The 25934-nt window shown below is 37.2% G+C and overlaps 1 protein-coding gene across 1 annotated transcript; it reads left to right on the forward strand.

Annotated features, from left to right (window-relative positions):
• The first annotated feature begins 2704 nt into the window (after positions 1–2704).
• On the forward strand, positions 2705–24411 carry LOC145627019 (putative glutathione S-transferase). The gene is made up of 2 exons (XM_081679431.1): positions 2705–3028; positions 23881–24411. Exons 1-2 carry the CDS (start codon positions 2708–2710, stop codon positions 24226–24228), a joined length of 669 nt encoding a protein of 222 aa, XP_081535557.1. The 5' UTR covers positions 2705–2707; the 3' UTR covers positions 24229–24411.
• Positions 24412–25934: the final 1523 nt, after the last annotated feature.

The following is a 25934-nucleotide window of genomic DNA, read 5'->3' on the forward strand; positions in this document are numbered from 1 at the left end:
ATCTCATGGATTATGAATGGGGTGTAACCTTTACGGGTCAATCGTTGTTGCCTATCGTTGTCCCTTATCAAGGTTGCCCTTTTATGATCCGTGAACGGTTTACAAGTTCCTTAAAAACTTGTTGGCGGCTCCCTACTTTCCTTGTCCCTAATCGTTGTCCCTAATCGTAAATGTCAATTCCCACTTCCTATGAGTGCTAAGCATATTCACCACATGCTTTACGTAGGCGCACTTTGACCGACGCCTACAATATCGGTATATGATGGAACAGATAAATAATGCATATGCATGATATAATGGACTAGTGAATAAGGGATATGAAATATATGTCTATTTAATGTCAACATAATGATAATAACTAAAGTTTATCATGGACTAGAAGTACAATGGAATATGGATTTTTAAAATCTACACTGTACAGTGTCTTGCATTATTTTGAGTCTTATGTTCATGTGCAACTGTGGGTCATAGGTTAATGGATACTTATGGCACGTGTAGGAAGTTGTTAGATGCATTACTCATTGTATATTTTGTTCAATATCTTATCATGATTTATATATCTCATATTGCATGCACTAATTTCTATATAATTAATGTGGTATGTGTGAATGTTCGTCCAAAATATAGTATGGCGTATTTACAACATTGATGTTTACTTTCAGAGAGATATTTATATTTCAATGGGCTTACAGTTGTGATGAAATTGTTGATGACATAGATTTAATATCATGTAAGAAAAGTTCCCAAAGAACTTATATACAACGTATTTATAGACCTTACAAATTTTATATTCTGAATATTGTACTTATTATTAAACTTTAGTCTCTGTGACTACATCATTGACATCTTAACCTGAAGATTGATTATATAAAAGTTAGTGAGAATTACTATTTGTGTTTGCAAGAGAACTATCATATCAATTATGAAAATTTTAAAGAAAATCAACGAGATAGTTATGCATGAGATTGTTTTTTTATGGTCTAGAAGAACTAGGATCAACGTATATAATTACATGTGTTATATTTTTTAATTCATACAAGATTGAAGAATAGCATTAATAATAGCATGTGTTGCCATATACTTAATAAGAAGTGTTTGATCAAATAATTATTATGATCATCAATATATTTCTATTATTCACTGCCTCAAGAAGAAGGCATAAAGTATAATGATTAAGGAAATTTTAAACAAAGATTTTGAATGAAATGTGCACAAACACATGTATTATCATCATAATTATGGTGATATGAAGACTCACTTGTTCATGTAAAGATGTGAAGATTTAGGAGGATCGAAGATCAAGGAATGATACTATACTTCGCCTTATGAGAAGATACTCAACTAATTTGGGTTCGTTGATGCGGGACTAGAATATCTCAAGTTATGTTTCCTATGTATTAATCAGGGGGAGAAAATACGCGTTGCACTCTTTTTCCCTTGACCAAGGTTTTGTCCCACATTGGGTTTTCCTGGTAAGGTTTTTAATGAGGCAGCATCTTGAGCGTATTACGAAGAATGTTGTACTCTTTTTCCTTAATTATGTTTTTATCCGATAGGGGTTTATTTCTATTAAGGTTTTAACGAGACACGATCTTCAATAATAGACATTCAAAGGGGAGTGTTATGAAATATTTGTGGATATCCATTATCCTCCCTTGTATCATTCCGGAATAATCTAGAACTAGGGATTACATTCTTATCGAACCAAACCCTAAATATATTGTATATATCTTTATATATCTCCTACTCTATGGAATAACAGACTAATTCTCTCTCAATCCCTGATGTTTTCCCTTGTTGTCACAACATTATTAACATTTTATTTTATATGGAAGCAAAAAAAGATGGTCAAAGTTGATAAAAAAAGTCAAATATATCAATTATTTTGAGAAGGATAGAGTATTAATTAGCTAATACGAGTATTTTATTTATTCTTGTAAACTATCAAATATAAGCAAAGGATATAATTATAATATTCCCACTAAATTAACCCCATGCAATGCACGGTTTTAAAATAAAAATTGAATTATAGACTTTTAACACATATTGAAAAAAATAACTTCCTCATTTTTCCTAACTAATTTCTAACTAAATACGAATATACAATTCCCGAGAGTGCATAATATGCATATTTAATTAAGAAATTTCAATAAAATTATATTATTGACAATTGTTAACAACTCGTAAATAACTAAATAGCATAATATGTGTAGAACACCCAATATTTTCAAAGCTATGTTAAATAGACTAGGTTAAAAAGGAAAAACAATATGACATTATTTTTGCATTTTGGAGGGAAAAAATTAAATAAAAAAGTGACAGATAGACAATAATAACATCTGCGGTTGTTATTTTGATATATATATAGATTATAAAGAAAAAAAAAAAAAAACAAAAACAAAAAACTTCGTCAACACACATCAAACGAAAGCAGTGACATCACAAATGAAATTCTTAATTAAGTTATTCATTTATCCATGTCATTAAACATAAATTTAATCTTTGTCTTTTTGACTTAGAAATTAATAGAGCCATCTACAAAATGCAAATCCAACAACAATGCAAAAAGCATTTAATCAGATCGAGACCAACCCTCCAAAATTAAACTTCTGCTTGAAAATTAAGTCGAACTTTTAGTAACAAAGGAAGACAGGACTATATTATATCGTTTCCTTATTACTTTGACCGTCCACAAATACTAATAACCATGCCGGACGAGCTGGTGCTGCTGGATCAGTGGGCTAGTCCATTCGCCTTGAGGGTCAATATTGCACTACAAGAAAAAGGCATAACAAATTATGTATCCCAATATGAAAATTTGCATGCCAAAAGCTCACTTCTTTTAGATATGAACCCGGTTCATAATCAAGTTCCTGTGTTAATACATGATGGAAAACCGGTTTGCGAGTCACTCGTAATCTTGGAGTACATTGATGAAGCTTGGATTGACAAGTCTTGTAACTTGTTGCCTGCTGATCCTTATGAGAGGGCTCGAGCTCGGTTTTTGGCTGATTATTTCGATATTACGGTATTTCTAAACTATCTCTTAATCATGTACTAATCGTTGTGTATATATTGATTGCCACCTTACATATGATTAAATAAGTAGATAATCAATAGTTAAGTATCATTAACATAATAATTCCTTGAAGGTTTCTTAACGTTTTTCTACTTAAATTTAACTAACATTTATTGTTCATTTGGTTTGTTTCATATAATTCCATGAAGATTTCTTAACGTTTTTCTACTTAAATTTAACCAACTTTTATTGTTCATTTGGTTTGTTTCATATTGTCTTAGTACATGAAAAGTCAATGAGGAGTAACATAGAGTACGTATTAGATACAGACTACCACCTTCGTTTACTTTTGTTTAAAGTTTTAAACCAATATAAACTTTAAATAGATTTCTAATAGAAATGAAAACTAATATATTATTCTTAAAAAATAATCGCGTAAGATTTTGTAACATACAAAATAATACCCCATAGTAGTTTTCAATTCTAAACAGAGGCAGTTAATATTTAGCCAAAGTTTTTTATTATAACGAGTAACAAATTAGAGGGAATTTTTCATTTAAAATTTTGTTATATATGTAATACTATTTAAATTTCAAGTAGTTTTGGTAAATAGTTTTGATAAATAGTTTTATAAAAGTAGCCATTTAAATTTCAAGTAGTTTTGTAAATAGTTTTATAAAAGTAGTCATTTAAATATTTTTATAAAAGTAGCTATTTAAATTATTAAATTTCAAATTGGCTAAATTTAAAGGAAAATATGAGTGTAAATTTGTGGTAGTGTTAATAGAACAATACTACTTGAAATTCCAAATTTAAATGATACGATCTAGACGAAAAACTTAGTACTTCCTCTGTTCTTTTTTACTTGAGTTGTTTCTTTTATCACGCTTGCCAATACAAAATTTTAATGATCAATAATTTAAATTCTCCATATGTAAAAATTATAAAAGTTATATATTATTATAGTACTTATTGAGACGAATCCAAAAAGATCATACATGAATATATTTTTCTTACATATTATTCACAAAAGACGGTCAAAGGAGGGGTGGTGAATAGTGTAAAAGTCAAAGCGGGTCAAGTAATAAAGAACGGAGGAAGTATATTTGTACTTGTATATCGTTAAATTTTCCAACTTAAAAAAAATCCAAAAAACAAACTAAAAATAAAACTAAAAAACTAAATTAAAAAAAAAAAAAAAAAAAAAAAAAAACAATAAAGTGAACCCTAAAAAAAACCGATGCAAATTAAGGTAAAAGAAATAGCTAATTTACTTCCAAGTCAATAATTTAGCTAGTTTTGGAATTAAAATTCATAATTAGTCGTTATGGTAAATATTTTTGTCAAATTAGCCGTTTTGGTAAAAGATCCTATAATATTAATTAGAGGGTTGAAAGCAAAAATATAGTTACACATTAACTGATGGATTCTAAATTTATATGATCAAATTTCGTCCAATTCTATGTCTTAGTCAGCTACTTGTTTCATTTATATCTTCAATCATCCTTTTTTTTTTTTTTTTTTTTTTAACAAAGGATAAAACACACTACATATTAATACTAAAGCAAATAAAATGAGCAGCAGCTTCTGCAGCGACTTGATGAGCACGATGAACACGGTGACGCTCTGCCTTATGAACATTGCAATACTGAAAGGATTTTCCAAGTCATTTAATCTTGCGAATGAGCCAAAGATAATCAATGTTTCCGTTCCCATCTCCATGTAGAAGGGTAACAAGATTATAGGAATCCATAAACACTGTGATGGAATGAAAGCCATGATCTCAAGCCCGTTGAAGGCCATACATGCAAGCCATCGACTCTGCATGTAAGGCAGGCGTGCAAACCCTGAAGTTACTACCGCCACTGAATCGATCATCCAACGGATCATCATTATCTAAGACCCAGCCCATCCCCGGCCGAAGAGTATCTGGGAACCAAGAGCTATCTACCTGTAATGACCATAAAGCAAGCCCTTGGCTGATTAAACTAAGATGAGCTATATGAAACCCGGGAGGGTGAAAAGCACCACCAACATCCTCCTTCGTAGAGAAGATACCTCCAGATGCTTCAGGCGTAACATAAAATTTATGAGAATCAATAACCTCCTCAAACTGCGACAAAAAGAGTCGTATTGCAGTGGAATCCCTAAAGATTCTGGAGTTCCGACATAACCAAAGACTCCAAAGGGTACAAACGAAAGTACCAAAGCGAGTACTAGAAGGGCCATCCTGACTAATAAAAAGTCAGATATAATATTGGATCCAATTTGAGAGAGAAAGGTTTACATTAATTTCTGAGCAGATGCCCAAGTATCCACCCATCCAAACTGTTCGTGCGCTAATGCACATTCTAAATAGATGTTGAAAATCCTGGTGCTGAGCTACAAAGATCACAAAACAAACATTGAATGGGCGCACCCCGGTGATGAAGCTCACCCTTAACCGCGAGACCAAAATGTAGCAATTTCCATAAAATAGTTTCCATTAAGGTTATAACTGGAGCGACCATAGCAATTTCCAAAAGTTGCCTGAGCCAGGAAGCACAGAAGTAGAAGGTTGTTGTTGTTGTTGAAGCATAGCATAACTTGTAGTCTTCACCACATATCTTCCCGAAGGGGTGCGCGCCTAGTAGCAGAAGTCTTCATTCATCGTATCCGGAACTTCCATGGCTAAAATTGTATAAGCATCCCCAGGAACAAATAAATCAACAATTTTGTCAGAATCCCATGTATTTGTCTGAGGATGGAGGAAAATTCTAGCAGTACGATTTGTAGTAGACTGACGTGAGTGGCGGGGCTTGAACTCTGGAATGCGATCGTTGACCCACTTTGCCGAGCCTCCTAGAGCACAGCGGCCATTACCAATTTTCCAGTTACATCCCTGTTGTAAATGAGTATTCGCCCTATGTAACCTTCGCAGGTCGTACGAATGTCGACCCGATACCCTAGAGTTGTTGTTAGAATTACCACATAGAAAGGTAGTACACACAGCGAAGACTTTAGACACTAAGAGTTGTGGATTCGTAACAAACCTCCACCCTATTTCATTTGGAATGCCTTATTTAAGGAGGACAAGCAACGAATTCTCAAGCCGCCCATACCACGAGGAGGATGCATGGTATCCTTGTTAACCCAATGCATACCCTTAGCATCAGAATGTGCCTAGAAGAAGCGCATGAGTAAGGAATCAATTTTCCCTGTTACCGAGATGGGAAGCTCATAGCAAGCAAGAACATGTGACACCAAAGAAACAAAGATAGAGTTAATAAAAATTAACTTTTGAGATTGAGAGAGCCATATAGCGTTTAAGAAATTAATTCTTTAGATAATTTTGTCAATAAGAAATTGGAAGTGGTCCCTCTTTTTGCCGATAAAATCAATTGGAGCTCCCAAATGGTGATCGAACATTTGAACTAGCTTCATTTGGAAGGTATAGATTTGAAGCTCTCTTGGATAGGAGGACATACATTTGAGCTAAACTTAATCAAGGACTTTGAAAGGTTAAGTTCCTCCCCTGAAATCCTAGTAAACTGTTGAATGATCTGCATAATATTAGTACACGAAAGAGTAGTTGCCCGAAAAAAGATTAGAGCATCGTTAGTAAAGAATAGATGTGAGATAGACGGACTTGTTCTAGACAACATTATTCCTTGAAACCAATTAAGATGTTGCCCTAGGTGTAGCATACGGGAGAAAATATTCATGCATAAAAGGAAAAGGTACAGAGAGAGAGGATCTCCTTGGCGAAGGCCACATTGTGGTTTAAAGGCAGCCGAGGTAGTACCATTGACAAGGGATTTATAAGAAACTATCGATAGACATTGCTGATTCATCTGTAACCAACTAACCACCGATCCAGAAATCTATAGGCTCTTAAGATTCGCAAAAGAAAGCTCCAGTGAATTCTGTCATAGGCTTTGCTCATATCGATTTTAACCGCAGCAAGCCAATTAGTACTTGAAGTAGAGCAATTTATGTTTTTCCATCAATTCATGGATCAGCAAGATGTTATCAATCATAACACGACCTTGAACAAAGGCATGCTGAGAATCCGAAATAAGAAGAGGAAGATACTGGCGAAGTCTGTCCACAAAGCATTTGGAAGCACACTTGTAAATAGTATTACAAAGGCTAATTGGTCGTAAATGGCCCATCTCTGTTGGAGTACTAATCTTTAGAATCATAACTAAGAGAGATTGGTTCCATTCTTTCAAGAGAAACCATGTCTAAAAGAAACTTTGAACGCCTGAAACAACCGACTCTCCCACGACATCCCTATGAATTTTGAAAAATACAACATTAATTCCATCTGGACCCGGAGATTTATAGTTTCCCAAGGCAAACAGGAATTTTTAATTTCCGAAGCAAAGAAGGGATTATCCAAATTACTGAGCTGAGAGGCTGTAAAACAAGGAATATCAGTTTCCGGGTAATACGGAGGCATTACATCACTCTTAAAGGTTTTCTTTAGTGATTACACAATGATTCGCTGGACATTCGTGTGGCCGTGTTGGATGACCCTCTAATCATCAAGTAAAGAACAAATCTCATCCTTTTTTTGACGGCTTTTAACCTTCAAGAACAGGAGTTTAGAAGGGCAGTTGCCTTTTAAAATGAAATTTTTCTTGCAACGTTGTCGCCAAAATTGAAGTTGCAACAAGATATTCTCTTTTGAAGTCACAATATTAGCCATATAGAGAGAGGCATCTGTAACGAACTGAATTAACTTACCGTCATTAGAAAGCTCTGAAGAGAAAATTTCCAATCCACCCCCCAAAATTTCTTATTGTTGAGACACCACTTCCGAATCAAAGACTTAAAATGTTCTAAATTCTTAGAGAGGATGAACATAGGAGAGCAAGAAATGCTTCTCTGCCAAGTATTACAAACAAAGTCATGAATTTCATTGTAGTGAAGACACTAGTTATCCAACTGATAAGGGCGGTTTGACTGCCATTGAACGGGTGAGTGATCAAACAAAATAGCAGCATGGTCAGAAAGAAGGATCGACTGATTGAATAACCAATTATCCGGATAATTATGACACCAATCAGAGGTTATATACGCGCGATCTAAACGCTGTAAAATGAGTTATCTTCATCCCTATTATTTGTCCAAGTATACGGAGGCCCTTTAAAGGGCGTAGCCAGTAAACTAGATTTATGTCTGAAAGCAATAAAGGAATCCCACCCTTTTATGACATTTGACCCACCCAATATATCGTAGTGATGCTCTATTTGATTAATATCACTAATAATCAAACAATTAGGAGCTATAGAAAGTAAATCAAGGATCAAACCCCACACTTGAGGTCTATCTTCAAGAACAGGAGCGCCGTAAACAAACGTTACACATTTACTAATTTCATTACTAATTTTATATTACAGAGTACAACATTTGTAAAACAAAAAATGCAAGAAACTTTTTCCGAGCCAAACCCAAAAAATATTAGATCTCCGCTAGTACCAATCGAGTCAACCCCACAAACCGAAGTAAGATTAGAGAAACTAAGCAAGCTAATAACAACTAAAATGGAAAATTTGGTCTCACACAAAAATAAAAAATATAGAGCAAAAAAGTTTAATAACCAAAACACATAGGGGAGTGACAGAGTAAAGTCGTATCCCCTAATAAAAAATAATTCCTAAGTCCTCTAACTAAAGTAGATAGGGAAGTAGGGTCGATCTCCACAGGGAAACAAGTCTTTTTAATTCTAATTAATTATTATAATCTAAATTATCTAAGTAACCAATATTTTAAATATGAATTCTATACTATGAAGGATGAGTTTAGGGAGTAAAGAATCAATAATAAGGAAACCTAGGGTCACAGGTTCACCAATAATTAATATTCCGGGATAGAACGAAGTAATTAATAATTAACAAAGCACAGATAACATGATTAACAGGCTCTCGCAATTTATTAACCAACATAGATCTAACAGGCTCTCGCAATTTATTAGACCTAAGTTCCTATTAAAAATAGCCTTTAATATTAAATCAACATCTGCTCGATTCATCAATTCAATATTGCTAAACATTCACAATCAAATTACATCTGCTCGATTCATAATCTAATTGCAAAGAATTAAAACAATTCAATAGGAAATTATCATGCAATACCAAATATCAATAATAACAAACTATCCCTTCATATTAATTATGGATCCCCATAAACCCTAGAATTAAACTACTCACTAATCATCATAACTAATCCAATCAAATAAACAATTAAAAACATAAACAAGAAAATAATTAAAATAGCTGAAATCAAAAAGGGAAGAAATTGTACCAAAACAAATCTGGAATTAATGAAGGAATTAAGAACAAGAGTTTAGAGAGAATTTTAGAGAGAGAAAAATACTAAGTACAGAGAGAAATTCTAAGAGAAAGAAGGTCATTAATTATCCGTACAAAACGTATATATATCTCCCCTAAAATACGAATTAAACTAAACTTAATCAGGCTCTAGAAAAACACGCGCCCGATCGGGCGAAGGGGGCGCCCGATCGGGCCCGCCTTTTTCTCTATGCCCAGACTAAAGTGCCGCGCCCGATCGAGCCTACGCTCACCCGATCGGGTGCGCCTTCCCTTGATGGCTGGCATGCGAGCAGCTCGCCCGATCGGGCAAATGCTTGCCCGATCGGGCCCGGCTTCATCTTCAAGGTTTGGACTTCGATTGGGCTAGATTTCTCGGCCCAATCCATATTTCCTCCCGGGTCTCGAATACATGGTCCAATTGCCTCGTGATCCAAATGACCGAGCCCTTAATCACCGGCTCGATGGCTCTAGCCGGCCTTGGGCTCCAAAAATGGTCGTGTTCCTCCAATGCTCGTAGTCGCTTCATAAAAATCCCGGGAATATGCTCCAAAGGTGCAATTCCCTGCAAAACTTAACCAAAACTACGATAACACTAGAAAATACATATTAGTAATAAAAGTGGCCCTAAAGGGCCAAAAACACTACTAATTATGACCAAGGGACGGGGGTAAAATACTATATAAAATAGACATATCAAACTCCCCCAAGCCAAACCTTTGCTTGTCCCTAAGCAAAGAGCTCATCAATGAACATATAAAACATACTTCACCCCAATCAACAAATCAAAAGCCAACGATTCAAGGTAAAATTAAACAAACATGCTTCAATGTCAATCAATCTTATTCATCTAATCACCTTTCCTCCCCAATAATTGTCAAGTAGAGCAAACCACAAGAGCATATAGAATTCAAGACTAGTGCTCACACACTCAACTCTTATTTATGTGGCGAGTAAAGAATGTACTCGATCGCTCTCCACCCAACCCCTTTAATGTGAACAATGCCCTCCCAACTCACACTCTCGTGTGTATAAAGCAATGAACGCTCAACCTACTAGTCGACTCGAAATACGTCAAGTCATAACTTGCATTGAAAAACAACACTTTCACATTTACATAACTTCTATGCACAAGGTCGGAAGGTCTTTTAAGCTTGTAATGTAAGGCTAGGGTAAAGGTAGGATAAATTTGGGATTATGTGAGAGAAAAGCTATGCTTAAAGGAGCCATATCCTAATAAAACCCATGATCAAACTAAATAGTGATCATACACATCTCCAACATAACCAACTCCAAACAATAAACACCAAATATACTCCAAACAATAGAAACAATCCCAACACTCACAATTTCACTCATAAAAATATGATAATGTAGAACAAGAGTGAATAGCAAATTTTGAACTCATAACTTAAAATATTTACATTGAAACTCAACTTTTTTTTTTTCTTTTGACTAACCTTCACTTAGAACATTTGAACATCAAACATTTTTTTTCCTCTTTTTTTTTTCTTTTTAGAAGTTCACTTTCTTTTTTCATATATATACAACTTTCAACTCATATAAACAAAAATATGATCAAGAACAAATTACTTCTCAAAACCCACCCAAATTGTGCAAATAAAGTGCACACTACAAACTCGCTCACCTCACTCACTAATAGCTCCCCCAAGCCAAGCTTGGGACTAGTAACCAATGGGGCAATTAAGGCTTGTAATGTGGCTAAAAACAATAAAAGGGCACAAGCAACAACATGGGTGACAAGAAGGGAACAAATGTATCTAAATACTCTGAAGGCTACCTAAAAGAATGAACGCCTTCGTCCTCCTCATGTGCATAATAAAAGTCATGAAACACTACTCATAGTCGCAAATCAATACTCAAATTCATTGACATACCATGAATTATGGAACTATCACACATTTCCTAACCAAATCAACTAGTCAAGCACTATATTCAAAAGTAGTTGGACAAAATTGACGCAAGTTAAGGAATCCAAACAATTATACTTCAAATCATGACCAACAAATCCACAATATTCATCATCAAATACCAAGAATCAAAACAATTTTCTCAAGTATGGGGCACAGGGAAGCATGATTTACAATTCATTGGAACGTATTTTTGAATTTTTTTTTATTTTTTCAATTTTTTTGTATTTTTCATATATAAGAAAGCAATAAAAAAAAAACTACACTAGGAAAGCAAAAAAAAACTATACTAGAAAGCAAATAAAAGGGAGAGAAGGAAGAGAATTTCTAAGATGAAAGAACACCCCCCAAGCCAAATCAAGCAATGCCCTCATTGACTTGGGAGAGTAGCCTACTCCTCATCCTCATCCATCCTAGAGTACCCCCCACCGTGGCTAGAGCCGGCCCCTCCATGGCTAGAGCCACCACCACCATACCCCGAACCACCGGCATAGTAGTTAGGGTCTACATTCCCACCCATACCCCCATATCCGTGGACCGAAGAGTAGTCCACATAAGTACCATAAGCACCGGGGTGAGAATACCCTCCTTGGGGGTATTGGAACCAATCGGGAGTAAGGGAATCGGGAGGAATAGCCCCCCGACAGGCATAATCATCATACATGGGGTAAAGGCCCCTCCCTAGGTTCCTCTCAATAAGACCTACCCGGCCATCTAGGGTGCTTAACCTAGAGTCTAGGTTTTGCATCATGCCCTCAACCCTCCCTTGCCCCGTCTCAATGCGGTCTAATTGGCTCCTAAAAGCCGAAAAGTCATATGGGGCATTTGGGTCGACATTGTAATCGACCGAGGAAGTAGGCATTGTAGGCATGTCGTAGGTGAAAGGTGGGGGTTGTGGGTAGTGGGGTGAGTGGTGAATGGGGGATTGGTGAGGTTGTGTGAAGGGTGAGGTGGTTGAACCTCACCTTGACCATCTAACTCGAAAGTATAAGAGGGCTTCCCCCTCTCAAATTTGGTCAAGGCGGGGTTGGGTAAGGTAAAGACTTGGTCCCTCCTACCCGATTGTCGGTGGACCACCCACCAAGTATCACTCCCCACCGGTTGTACCCAATTCAAGCTCCCTAAATAGGGTAGGTCTATTAGGTTCGATCCCACAACTTTTCTATGGCCATCGGGGTTCCAACCTAAATGTTTCCTAGCTATATGGGTCACTAACCCCCCAAAGTAAATAGGCGCTCTAGACCTACTAGCCTCGGCCGCATTGGCCGCCCTTTGGAAATGGTTGGCTATCTTATGAGGTATATTTAATTTTTCAGCATTAGGAATTATATAGGAATCCAACAATTCCAATTCATCCCTCCGAACATTTGCCGGTTCATGCCTCCCAAAAATAGTGAGGCCGGCAAATCTTTGCCAAAGTTTGGGGACGGGATGTTGAATCCACGTCCCTTTGGCATGTTGGAGGTTCACCAAATCCTCCCCTGTTAACCTCTTATAGACCACGGCGGTGTGGTCTTGAGAGGGTTCAATAGGCTTGTCCGATTTCAAGTCAAACAATTTACCGAATTCTTTTAAAGTTAATCTCACATTATTGTTTAACAATCGAAATTGGACATGAGTGATAAGTGCATTCATTTTGATAACATTAAAACTTGATATAAATTCCAATGTTAAATAATCATAAGTATCGTGGCACATTTGAAAAAACCCACTCATGCCTATGCCCTTAAACAATTTTTCTACATATTTATCAAGACCTAACCTAGCTAAAGTAGGATGATGTATGAAACGGGTAGAAATTACCTGACGATCGATGAGGTTGATCATCCGAACCCGTTGCTCCTCAGAAGTGATTACAACTTCCTCCCATCCCGGAATTTGAAGGTCCGGGTTGATTGTTGGTTGTGGTGCATTAGAGCTCTCACCCCTTTGATTTCTTGAACGCTTGGAGGCCATTAGCTTTGAAAATAGTAGAAAATTTGAGGTTTCTCTCTCTTAGGGTTTGAGAAAAGTTGAGAGAAAATTGGGGAAAATTAGTATAGAGTGCAGAGGGAGGTGAGGGGAGATGAAATATGTAAAAAAATTTTATTTTGGATGAAGGAATTGGAGGAGATCTTGGATTGAAATGTAAGTTTAAGGTTTGTAAATGGAGGTTTTAGAGAGAGAAAGTGAATGAAGAAGATGAAATAAGGAGGAAATGAGGAAAGAAAGAAGAGAAAAGAAAATAAAGGATGGGTCGGCCTGAAGGCGCGCCCGATCGGGAGAGCCTCGCCCGACCGGGCGAAAGTGCGAATCTCCAAAACTCAAGTTGCGCGCCCGATCGGGCGCGAACGCGAACGAATTTTCGCCCTTTTTCTCGCCCGATCGGGCAAGCTTCGCCCGACATGTCTTTTTCTTTTACTCGATTTTCCAAAAAAATTGCCCGATCGGGCGAAAAGTGCCCCTGATTCCAACTAAGCTTGCGCGCCCGATCGGGCGAAATTTGCTCCGATTTTTAACTCACTTACGCGCCCGATCGGGCAACGTCGCCCGATCGGGCGAAATTGCTGCTGGATTCTGGCTCACTTGCGCGCCCGATCGGGCGAGCCTCGCCCGATCGGGCCCGAGAGAACCTTTTTCCTTCGATTCCGTTCCTTCTTCAAATTTTCTCTAAGTCTTTATACCCTGTCAAATTCATACCTGTATAAAAACACATAAAACTGGTGAAATATCACTCTCCTCGCCTCTCTAAAAAAACAAAAAATAAAGATAAAATAAGGAAAAATAAGGAAAAGGAAAACTAACCTATAAAGCATGAAATACGGGTTGCCTCCCGCAAAGCGCTGGTTTATCTAGGTCCCGCACGACCTTGTCACAACCTTGAAACTCATGTTGGAAGTGGAGTTAGGAGAGTCTCATCCACATCTCTAATGGTAGCACCTTCGTGATACACCTTCAACCTTTGGCCATTCACCTTGAATTCTTCACCTTTGTCATTCACCAACTCTACCGAACCAAATTTGTTTACCTTTGTGACAGTGAAGGGACCGGACCATCTAGACTTCAACTTTCCTGGGAAAATCTTCAATCTAGAATGAAAGAGAAGAACCTTATCGCCCGGTGGAAACTCTCTTGGTAGGATCCTCTTGTCGTGCCACTTCTTGGTCTTCTCCTTGTAGATCCGCGCACTACCATATGCCGACAATCTAAACTCATCCAACTCATTGAGTTGAAGGAGTCTCTTCTTACCCGCGGCCTTAGAATCCATGTTAAGCTCTTTGATCGCCCAAAAAGCTTTGTACTCCAATTCTACGGGAAGATGACATGCCTTACCATAAACCAATCTATAAGGTGAAGTACCGATCGGTGTTTTAAATGCAGTCCTGTATGCCCAAAGTGTGTCATCAAGCTTCATGCTCCAATCTTTTCTTGACTTAGCTACTACCTTTTCTAGGATCGCCTTGATTTCCCTATTAGAGACCTCAACTTGACCACTAGTTTGAGGGTGGTAACTAAGTCCTGTTCTGTGATATACGCCATACTTCTTGAGGAGGTTATCCAATTGTCTTTCATGGAAGTGGGTACCCCCATCACTAATAATAGCTCGTGGAACACCAAACCTGGGAAATATGATCTTCTTGAAGAGCTTAATGACTACCTTGGAATCATTTGTTGGTGAAGCTATGGCTTCAACCCACTTGGACACATAATCGACGGCTACAAGTATGTAACAATTCCCATTGGAAGATTGGAATGGCCCCATATAATCGATACCCCAAACATCGACTATTTCAAATTCTAGAATGCCAGTTTGGGGCATCTCATGCTTCCGCGAAATGTTGCCAGTCCTCTGGCAAGAGTCACAAGCCTGCACAAAAGTGTTAGCATCTTTAAACATAGTAGGCCAAAAGAAGCCTGACTCATTAATCTTGGCCACCGTTTTAGTGGGGCCATGGTGTCCACCATATGATGAAGTATGACAACTGATAAGGACGCCGTGAACCTCCCATTCGGGAACACACCTGCGAAATAATCCATCTGCACACTCACGAAACAAAAAAAGGTCATCCCAAAAATAATGTTTAACATCATAGAGGAATTTCTTTTTCTGTTGGTAGGACAAGTCAGGAGGTAGAGTACCACCCACTATATAATTAGCAAAATCGGCGTACCAAGGGTGATGCTCTACAACTGCATACAGGTTATCATCAGGGAAAGAATCATCTATAGGTAAAGAATCCTTACCCTCATCATACCTGATACGTGACAAGTGGTCTGCCACTACGTTCTCTGCTCCCTTTTTATCTTTTATTTCAATGTTGAAATCTTGGAGCAAGAGAACCCAATGGAGTAGCCTTGGCTTTGATTCCGCCTTGGCTATCAAGTATTTCAATGCTGCATGATCAGTAAAAACAATAACTTTAGAACCAACTAGATATGATCTAAATTTTTCTAAAGCATAAATAACAGCAAGAAACTCCTTTTCTGTGGTGGCATAGTTGATTTTGGCTTCATCTAAGGTTTTGCTAGCATAATAAATAGCATGCAAAACCTTATCCTTCCTCTGTCCGAGCACGGCACCTAGTGCAAAATCACTTGCATCACACATGATCTCGAAAGGGAGGTTCCAATCGGGAGCACATATGATGGGTGACGATATCAAAGCCCGCTTAATCCTGTGAAAAGCCTCAAGACACTCGTCAGTAAAAATAAATGGGGCATCCTTGAGCAAAAGTTGTGTCAGTGGTTTAGCAATTTTAGAAAAATCTTTGATAAAGCGGCGATAAAACCCCGCATGACCCAAGAAGCTTCTAACTCCCTTAACATTGACTGGGGGAGGTAATTGCTCAATCACTGATATTTTAGCTTTGTCTACTTGTATGCCCTTATCAGATATAATGTGACCAAGGACTACTCCCTCTGTCACCATAAAGTGACATTTCTCCCAATTAAGTACTAAGTTGCACTCCTCACATCTTTTCAAAATTTTAGCGAGATTAATTAGGCATGAATCGAATGAAGAACCATATACGCTAAAATCATCCATAAAGACCTCCATAATAGACTCTATGAAATCAGAAAAAATGCTCATCATGCAACGTTGAAAGGTAGCAGGTGCATTACATAAACCAAAGGGCATTCTACGATATGCAAAAGTGCCATAAGGGCATGTAAGGTGGTCTTTTCCTGATCTTCAGGGTGAATCGGAATTTGGAAAAATCCCGAATACCCGTCCAAATAGCAAAAGAATTTGTGATTAGCTAACCTCTCAAGCATTTGATCAATAAAGGGGAGAGGGAAGTGATCCTTTTTAGTGGCGATATTTAGTCTACGATATTCTATGCACATACGCCACCCTGTTACAGTTCTAGTGGGAATTAATTCATTTTTATCATTAGTTATCACAGTCATCCCACCCTTCTTCGGTACTACCTGCACAGGACTTACCCACTTGGAGTCAGAAATAGGATAGATGATACCTGCATCGAGTAATTTCATCACCTCTTTCTTGACTACTTTCTGCATGTTTGGATTTAATCTTCTTTGGGGTTGAATGCAGGGCTTGTAATTTTCCTCTAGATGAATCCTGTGCATGCAAAAATCAGGGCTAATACCCTTGAGATCATCAATACTGTACCCTATAGCCTTCTTATGGGTTTTGAGGACCCCTAGAAGTTGGGAAGATTGTAGGTCAGTGAGTGCAGTACTGATGATCACGGGGTGTAGTTCCTGCTCATCTAGAAAAACATATTTTAAATGAGAAGGGAGAGGTTTTAGCTTAGGTTTCTTGACCTCTGCAGGTTTTGATTCCTGAACTAAATTTACTACCTTCATTGTCTCCTTGGGGCTTAACTCTTCTAAGGAAAGAGCCTTTTCAATATCCTGTATCTCATTACCCCAAATGCTTGCATTGTCGCTAGATAAATTCCCGCAGAGAACTTCCTCTAAGGGATCCTTCGCAAGAACCTGTGGCAAGCTATCAACACAAATATCGTCCATTATATCAATTGTATCAATATAACAAAAATTTTCCTCTAACATAGGCCCTTTCAAAACCTTCCCTAAATTAAAGGTAACATTATCGTCACCTACAGAAAGGGTTAGTTTACCGTTTTTCACATCAATAATAGCTCCTGCAGTGTGGAGGAAAGGCCTACCTAATATAATGGGTATTTGTGTGTCCTCTGCCATATCTAAAACAACAAAATCAACTGGAATAAAAAATTTACCAACTCTGACAGCTACGTCCTCTAAAATACCTAAGGGATATTTTACCGAACGATCTGCCATTTGCAAAGTTATATTAGTAATTTTTAATTCCCCCATATTTAATTTAGCACAAATAGATGATGGCATGACACAGACACTAGCACCCAAATCACATAAAGCTTTATCAATAAAAACATTCCCAATGTGACAAGGGATAGAAAAACTACCAGGATCATTTAATTTAGGAGGGGATTTATTTTGCAAATAAGCGCTACACTCCTCTGTGAAAGCTATAGTTTCTACTTCATTAAAGGCCCTTTTCATAGTCAGAATGTCTTTCATGAATTTAGCATAAGCAGGTACTTGAGTGATTAAATCAGTGAAAGGAACTATTACCTGCAGGTTTTTCACAACCTCTAAAAACTTACCGAATTGTTTATCAAGCTTACTCTTCAGTTGTCTATTTGGGAATGGAAGCTTGATAACTGGGCTCTGCACATCTCCTCCCTTGTTCTGCGATTTACCCTGCACAGAAACATTAGTAGGGTTAGTATCTATTTGTAGCCCTGCAGGGCTAGCAGGATTAGCATTTGGTATAGAGGAGATCAGGAACTGGTCTATCATCCTTTGGCATAGGAGGTCCATCATAATGTGAACCACTCCTTAGAGTGATTGCATTAGCATGATCTGTAGGATGGATAGGTTGTGATGGTAGAGCCCCCTGCTGACGGGATTGTAGGGTAGATGAAAGTTGTGCAATTTGATTGTCCATGATTTTATTATGGGCTAGAATAGAATCAATTTGCGCATCCCTACTCTCCATGTGCTTTTGCATATTAGCTAGCATCGCTCTAATTTCTGTCATGGCAGGGTCGGAAGATGATGAGGGTGATGCTTGGCTTTTCTGGCCGGCATTAGGATGATAATATTTTTGCTGTGGTGGGGGTTGCTGTTGTGGTTGTTGTGGAGGTGGAGGGTTTTGTACATTGGTACTCCGGTATGAAAGATAAGGATGATTTTTATAACCGGCATTGTAGGAATTGGAATAAGGGTTATTTTGCCTATAGGTTTGAAAGGCATTAACTTGTTCCATAGAGCTCCTACAATCTTGCTCCCAATGACCTACAATTCCACAATTTTCACAAAAAGCTTCATGGTTAGCAACAGTAGAAACATTAGCTACAGAGTTAGGAGTAGCAGTAAGATTATCTAACTTTTGACAAATAGATGTTAATTGAGCTTGCAAAAAGGATACAGAATCGACATTATGTTTTCCCTTATTTGCAAACCCCCTCGGATTCCCATATTGGGAATTATGTATTGCCATGTCTTCGATAACCTGTCCTGCATCATCCACATTTAAATTCATAAACATCCCACTAGCCGCCGAATCTAGTACTAATCTGGAAGAATTTCCAAGTCCATTATAGAATGCTTGGATCAATTGCCATTGTGCTAGATTGTGGTGGGGGCACTCTCTCTGTAGATCCTTGAACCTCTCCCAAGCCTCATATAATGTTTTGTCGGCCTCTTGAGCGAAGTTCAGAATAGCACTTCTTAGTACCGCTGTTCTCTCTGCAGGATAATATTTATTATAAAAATTCAAAGCAAGAGTTTCCCAGTCAGTAATACCAAGTGCAGTTCTATTCAAACCATTAAACCATAATTTTTCTTTGCCACATAAAGAAAAGGGAAAAAGAATCTCCCTGATTTGGTCCTGCGTAACCCCGGCTTGTCTAATGGTGTTACAATATTGGCAGAAATCTGCGATGTGAAGATTAGGATCTTCACCCTTAGCTCCGCTGAACTGCTTCCTCTCTATCATAGTGATAAATTGGGGCTTGATCTCAAATTGAACTCCATCTAGAGCCGGAGTAGGAGTAAGGTGCGGGAAATCTGTGAGCTTCGGTTGCGAATAATCACTGAGTTTCTTCTGGGCCGTCATCTCTGATTCTGAGTCTGAAGGAATATCTGTATCACTAGAATCAGTGGGAGGATCTCTTCGATCGTTGTCCTCCTCAGAACCCGCCAGAATTTGTCTATAGAGTCTCCTTTGCTTATGAAAAGAACGCTCCATCTCAGGATCAAAAGGGATGTCACCTGATCTAGAACACCTGGGCATAAATAAAGAACTAAAGACAAATATGAGATTTGCCTCAAAGAACTAATGTTCTATGAGGCAAAAAGGGGGATAATCTAGACTACAAAAATATAATCAGAAAATAAAAATAAAACCGTTTCCCCGGCAACGGCTCCAAATTTTGACATGGTAAAGTCGTATCCCCTAATCAAAAATAATTCCTAAGTCCTCAAACTAAAGTAGATAGGGAAGTAGGGTCGATCTCCACAGGGAAACAAGTCTTTTTAATTCTAATTAATTATTATAATCTAAATTATCTAAGTAACCAATATTTTAAATATGAATTCTTTACTATGAAGGATGAGTTTATGGAGTAAAGAATCAATAATAAGGAAACCTAGGGTCACAGGTTCACCAATAATTAATATTCCGGGATAGAACGAAGTAATTAATAATTAACAAAGCACAGATAACATGATTAACAGGCTCTCGCAATTTATTAACCAACATAGATCTAATAGGCTCTCGCAATTTATTAGACCTAATTCCTATTAAAAATAGCCTTTAATATTAAATCAACATCTGCTCGATTCATCAATTTAATATTGCTAAACATTCACAATAATATTACATCTGCTCGATTCATAATCTAATTGCAAAGAATTAAAACAATTCAATAGGAAATTATCATGCAATACCAAATATCAATAATAACAAACTATCCCTTCATATTAATTATGGATCCCCATAAACCCTAGAATTAAACTACTCACTAATCATCATAACTAATCCAATCAAATAAACAATTAAAAACATAAACAAGAAAATAATTAAAATAGCTGAAATCAAAAAGGGAAGAAATTGTACCAAAACAAATCTGGAATTAATGAAGGAATTAAGAACAAGAGTTTAGAGAGAATTTTAGAGAGAGAAAAATACTAAGTAGAGAGAGAAAGTCTAAGAGAAAGAAGGTCATTAATTATCCGTACAAAACGTATATATATCTCCCCTAAAACACGAATTAAACTAAACTTAATCAGGCTCTAGAAAAACACGCGCCCGATCGGGCGAAGGGGGCGCCCGATCGGGCCCGCCTTTTTCTCTATGCCCAGACTAAAGTGTCGCGCCCGATCGAGCCTACGCTCACCCGATCGGGCGCGCCTTCCCTTGATGGCTGGCATGCGCGCAGCTCGCCCAATCGGGCCCGACTTCATCTTCAAGGTTTGGACTTCGATTGGGCTAGATTTCTCGGCCCAATCCATATTTCCTCCCGGGTCTCGAATACATGGTCCAATTGCCTCGTGATCCAAATGACCGAGCCCTTAATCACCGGCTCGATGGCTCTAGCCGGCCTTGGGCTCCAAAAATGGTCGTGTTCCTCCAATGCTTGTAGTCGCTTCATAAAAATCCCGGGAAAATGTTCCAAAGGTGCAATTCCCTGCAAAACTTAACCAAAACTATGAAAACACTAGAAAACATATATTAGTAATAAAAGTGGCCCTAAAGGGCCAAAAACACTACTAATTATGACCAAGGGACGGGGGTAAAATACTATATAAAATAGACATATCAGGGACCTTAGGAGTAGTCTGATCATTTAGTCCCCAACAATTCCACGATGTAGTCTTCATACTATATAAAAGGCCAGCCGCCAAACCAGTGGTGCCCGAGAGCCCAAAAGACATACTCGGTAAGGTAGCACTAATACCATATATGAGATTTTGAGAAGAAAGCACATCCTTCAAAACCTTAACAATCTTAGAGAATAAGATGCACCGCTAGAGTATCCTGCCTTATGCTTATTCCCAAGGAGAATATTAACACCAGGATGTTTGCAAGTGAAGTCAGAAGAACAACCTAAGACCCCTAAGTGAGCTACTGTTGAGATATCTGAGCTGCAGTTGCGGTGAGACACCCTATAAGGACCAGAAACAGGCATGGTGAAGCCATCTTTGCCTTGCATATTCAAAGTATGAATTTTGCGACCTTTTTTAGACCAAGTAGAGCCATAATAGCCAAAGTAAGGCACCTGATCATAAGACCTACACCGATGAAAAGGGAGTGAACGACTCCGTTTAGGCGGCTAAACCTCTGAATTTGATGGCAAAAGACTGTCATTCTCAACATTAAGTTGTTGTAAAAGAGCAGCAGGTGGCGCATTCTCCATAATTTTTTCCTGCAAAGAGATCTATTCAAACAGGGAAGGAGGCACAAATTTAGTGGGATGCGAATTGATAGCAGGAGCAGCACTGTCGCGTTGTACTGAAGCAGAATCAGGGGCGTTACAAGCAGAATTTGAGCTGGAATTCGGAACTAAACTCTCCTCCAAGGTTTTTGTCATGTGAAAGGCCCCTCCAAGATTAATCCCTGACCGAATTTCAGTAAACAGAGCACAAGGATCGCCAGTTTGAATAGCAGGTTGTTGAGCTCGTATAGCTTCAACACAATTTTCTACAATAAACCGCATTGCGTACGGGTTGTGATATGACTCCAAAGTAGAAGGGTCTGTCTCGGAGGATGTGATACTATCGGTCCCCTGTTTAGAAGCAGAGCCATAAACCGAAGCATCCGACAAAGAAGCTGTAGCAACATTGATAGGGTGAGACATGTATCCATTCTAATGCACCCCATTAGTTGGTACAAACTCCGGTGCTACATTATCATCATTATCCCCATTCGGCTCAAGTAGATTATCATGACCATTAGGTTGATTATTGCCCCTTGATCTAGACGAATCAGAGTCAGAGTTTTCTGGTTCATTCCCTCCCTCTGAATCCGAATTACCTTCATCATGTTGATCATTATTGTCAGGAGGTTCCTTGTCATCATCGGCATTCTCAGGATTACCATCATTATAATCTGAATTTTCATCATCATTATCCCCGTCCCCATATCATTGTCATTACCAGAGCTAATATCATCGTACTCGAAATCTTGTGCTAAGACAAGAAGATTAACTCTTGTATTACGATTTATGAAAACATCCCGAGTACCCTCAACCATATTGGTATATAATGGTCTGTTGTTTGGATTATATAGCACCGTCAACCCTTGAGCCTTGAAAGCTTCCATACGCGAATGAATCCTTCTAGCAGCCACATAATCCGAACAATGACAAAATTCTTTAAAATGACCCACCAAACCACATTTTTTACAGTACATAAACACACCTTCGTAACGAAAATAAATCCAAATAGACTCAAATTCACCCGCAACAAAACACCCAGGGATTAAATGTTTAGAAAGATCGACTAAAACTTGATCCCGAAATTCCTGCTCAGTAGGAAGGCCATCACCATCATATTCAAGAGTTTCAACTACCGCTACAAGTTTTAGGGTTTCAACAGCCCACTTTGGGTCTAGGAGCCCAAAAGGAAGCCCATACACCCGAATCCACAGTCTAGTCATGTTAAAATTGACATTGGCAGGGACGATATACCTATTACACCTACGGACATTGTAAATACGTCCATCCAAAACGAAAGTGTGTTGCTCAAGTAAAGCTTCTACATCTGCCAAATTTGAGCATGCAAAAACATAGTAACAACCAGTACGATGATCAATAATATTACCTCGTGATAGCCATTGAGAATTGATCATCTATTGAACGATCACACGACTTGGAGGAGTGGGGCCAAAGAACCACCCAACGACCGATTTGTTCCAATCGATATTCGAAATATAATTCTTCAAAGGTTGATTTAAATAAACCCCGGATTGGTACACAGTCCAACGGTTGACATGCGCCATAACAAAAGTGACAGCAAAGGACAAGGTATTAAAGAAGAGGAGAGTTAAAGAGCAGGGGTAAGAACAGGGGAGTTGAGAGTATTAAATTTTGATTTACAGAATGAGAAAAGAAGAAAGAGGAGTTGAAATTTGGTAAAACCAAATTATAATTCCCCTAAAATTATTGGAGACACTAAGCTTGCTTTAGACCTTGCAAGGAATCCACTTGTTGGACCAAGGAGAACAAAGAAGTGACCAAGCTTGAGAAGTGGGGCTGAAGAACAAAGCCTTGAGCTTTAAGTAAACTTCCCACTAAGAGTAAAAGAATTTTAAAACCTCCAAAAAAAACAGATTGGGTAGTAGAAAGGGCCTTTAACACCAAATATGAATAAGACAGATGCAAAGGAAACCTTAAAAAGAAATAAATTAGAGGAAAAGGAAGGAAAACACCAAAAATAACAAATTAACCCTAGAAACCTCGGAACCGACTTTGGTAATTTTTGAGAGAAAAAAAGACTTGCTTAATTGATTTTATTATTACTTAGTTTGAGTTCAATCATTTTTTTTTTTATTGTTTCTTATAATGATAGTCCCTCTCAACTTTGTGACATCCAGTTTAGCACCTTTATTAGCAAGATATGGACTCAAAAAGAAGAAATTGAGTATGATGAAAAGAAAGATTTCATAAATTTTCTCAAGTTGTTTGAAGAAGAGCTTGCAGACGAGCCTTATTTTGGAGGAAACAATTTTGGATACTTGGACATCGCACTAATTCCAAACTATAATTATATTTGCACCTATGGGATGTTCACTAAATTGGACATATCAGCTGAATGTCCAAAACTTAATGTATGGGCTAAGATATGCATGGAGAGGGATAGTGTTAAAAAGTATGTACCAAATGAGCTCAAAATCTATGAATATGTTCATGAAATAAGGAAGAGACTCCTTGGAATAGATTGAAGATGGGCATACAATTTAAACTTGAATCCTAATATTATTGACATTTATTTTTTTGTTGTCTGTATTATATATTATTCTCATTTTTATTTTGTTAGTATTTTGTTTTGTTTGGTCTTTCTTGTAACTTAACTTTTTATGATATCTGTTTAGCTTTCTTTACTTTGTTTTTAATCCTTTCCTTTATTTTAACTATAAAAAAAAAAAAAAAAAAAAAAATGTAAGTAGGCGCAACCTTTAAAGTGTCTTCTCATTAAACGCCCCATTATAACAAAATTAGCATTTTTGCTTATCTAAGATGATCCTACAAATGAGCGATAATGTTGCTAAGGTCCAAACCATCAAAAGATAACCCAAGTAAACCCAAAGTCCAATCCAAAACCCAAAACTTCAGATTTCTCATCCAACCTTTTAAAGCGTATTTATTCCAACTCAAAAAATCCTCGAAAGCCCATTCGCAATTAGATCTAAGCCTTCAAGAAAATCCTTACCCTCGAAGATTTAAAAAATTGATGACTCCAATTGTACACTTTATGCACGGAGTTGCGACAAGTGCCACAATTATTTTATTTGGAAGTTTAATTTGCAAGCCATTACTAGCTTGGTGATTATCAAATGCCATGCGCGCCCCAACGCACGGCTAGTTTCACCATTAGCATGAAATAATTCCAACTCCGTTCAAAAAAAAAAAAAAAAAAAAAAAACAAATTCCAACTCATCACCCTATTCTTTTCTACTACGGGCCTATTATCATTAACTGAACTTATTAGAAATGAATTAAACTGAAATTATTAGAGCTGAACTTAACTGAACTGAATTGAAATGAACATATTAGAGCTGAAATGAACAGAAAATAATATAACAAGAAAAGGGCCTACGTTACATATTTTCTTATTTTTCTTATTTTTTCTTATAGGACCTACGCTCTCATACAAAGCGATGAAGATTAAAATGGTGTTATATTATTCTTTATCTTTATGATTTATTATAAGCTTAATCCGAGATCATATGGTGATTCATGTTCTTACTTTTTCTTTTCTTTTACACAATTTTTTTTTAATTTTATTATTATTTTTTATTATTATTTTATTATTTTTTTAAGTGGTGTCCCCCTCTTATCTTATATTGGCTATGCTAGTGCTAATAGCTAGGCAATAATACGTTATCTCTTTCTAATCAACTAATACTAACCAACTGAAACAGGTAACAATTAAAAATTGATTCGAATTACAGTTAGTGGTAACAATTTATTCCCATATTCTTATTAATTCAAATGTATCAAATTTTGTTTTATAAGCAATCATAGTTCATATAATTAAACAAACTAACAAAAATTAAAAATTAACTTGGACTACTTATTATGTACTTTGCAATATATGAACTACTTATTATGTCTTTTCCTATTTAGGCCCTGTTTTTATCAAATTATTTTCAGTTTAGTTCAGCTCTAATAAGTTCAGTTTAGTTCAGTTCAGTCTAGCTCTTAATTTCCTTCATTCTCTCATAAAATATCCAGTTTAGTTCAATTCAGCTTATTTCAGTCAATGAAAACAATCCCTTAGTCGTACTTTGTAAGCAATATTGTAAGATTAATATCATTGTGTAAATTTCAAATATCTAATTTTTATCATTATATCAAATATGCACAAATATGAAGTTAAAATATACGAAAATAATCAAATAGAAATAAGAAAATATGGTCTGGTGTG

Source organism: Chenopodium album, chromosome 4 (genome assembly GCF_948465745.1).
Source record: "Chenopodium album chromosome 4, dcCheAlbu1.1, whole genome shotgun sequence".
NCBI lineage: Eukaryota > Viridiplantae > Streptophyta > Magnoliopsida > Caryophyllales > Amaranthaceae > Chenopodium > Chenopodium album.

Coding starts and splice junctions, on each gene's coding strand:
- LOC145627019 (XM_081679431.1), top strand. CDS start 2,708: ATGCCGGACGAGCTGGTGCTGCTGGATCAGTGGGCTAGTCCATTCGCC. Junction 3,029..23,880: donor CTGATTATTTCGATATTACG/GTATTTCTAAAC, acceptor TGTGACATCCAG/TTTAGCACCTTTATTAGCAA.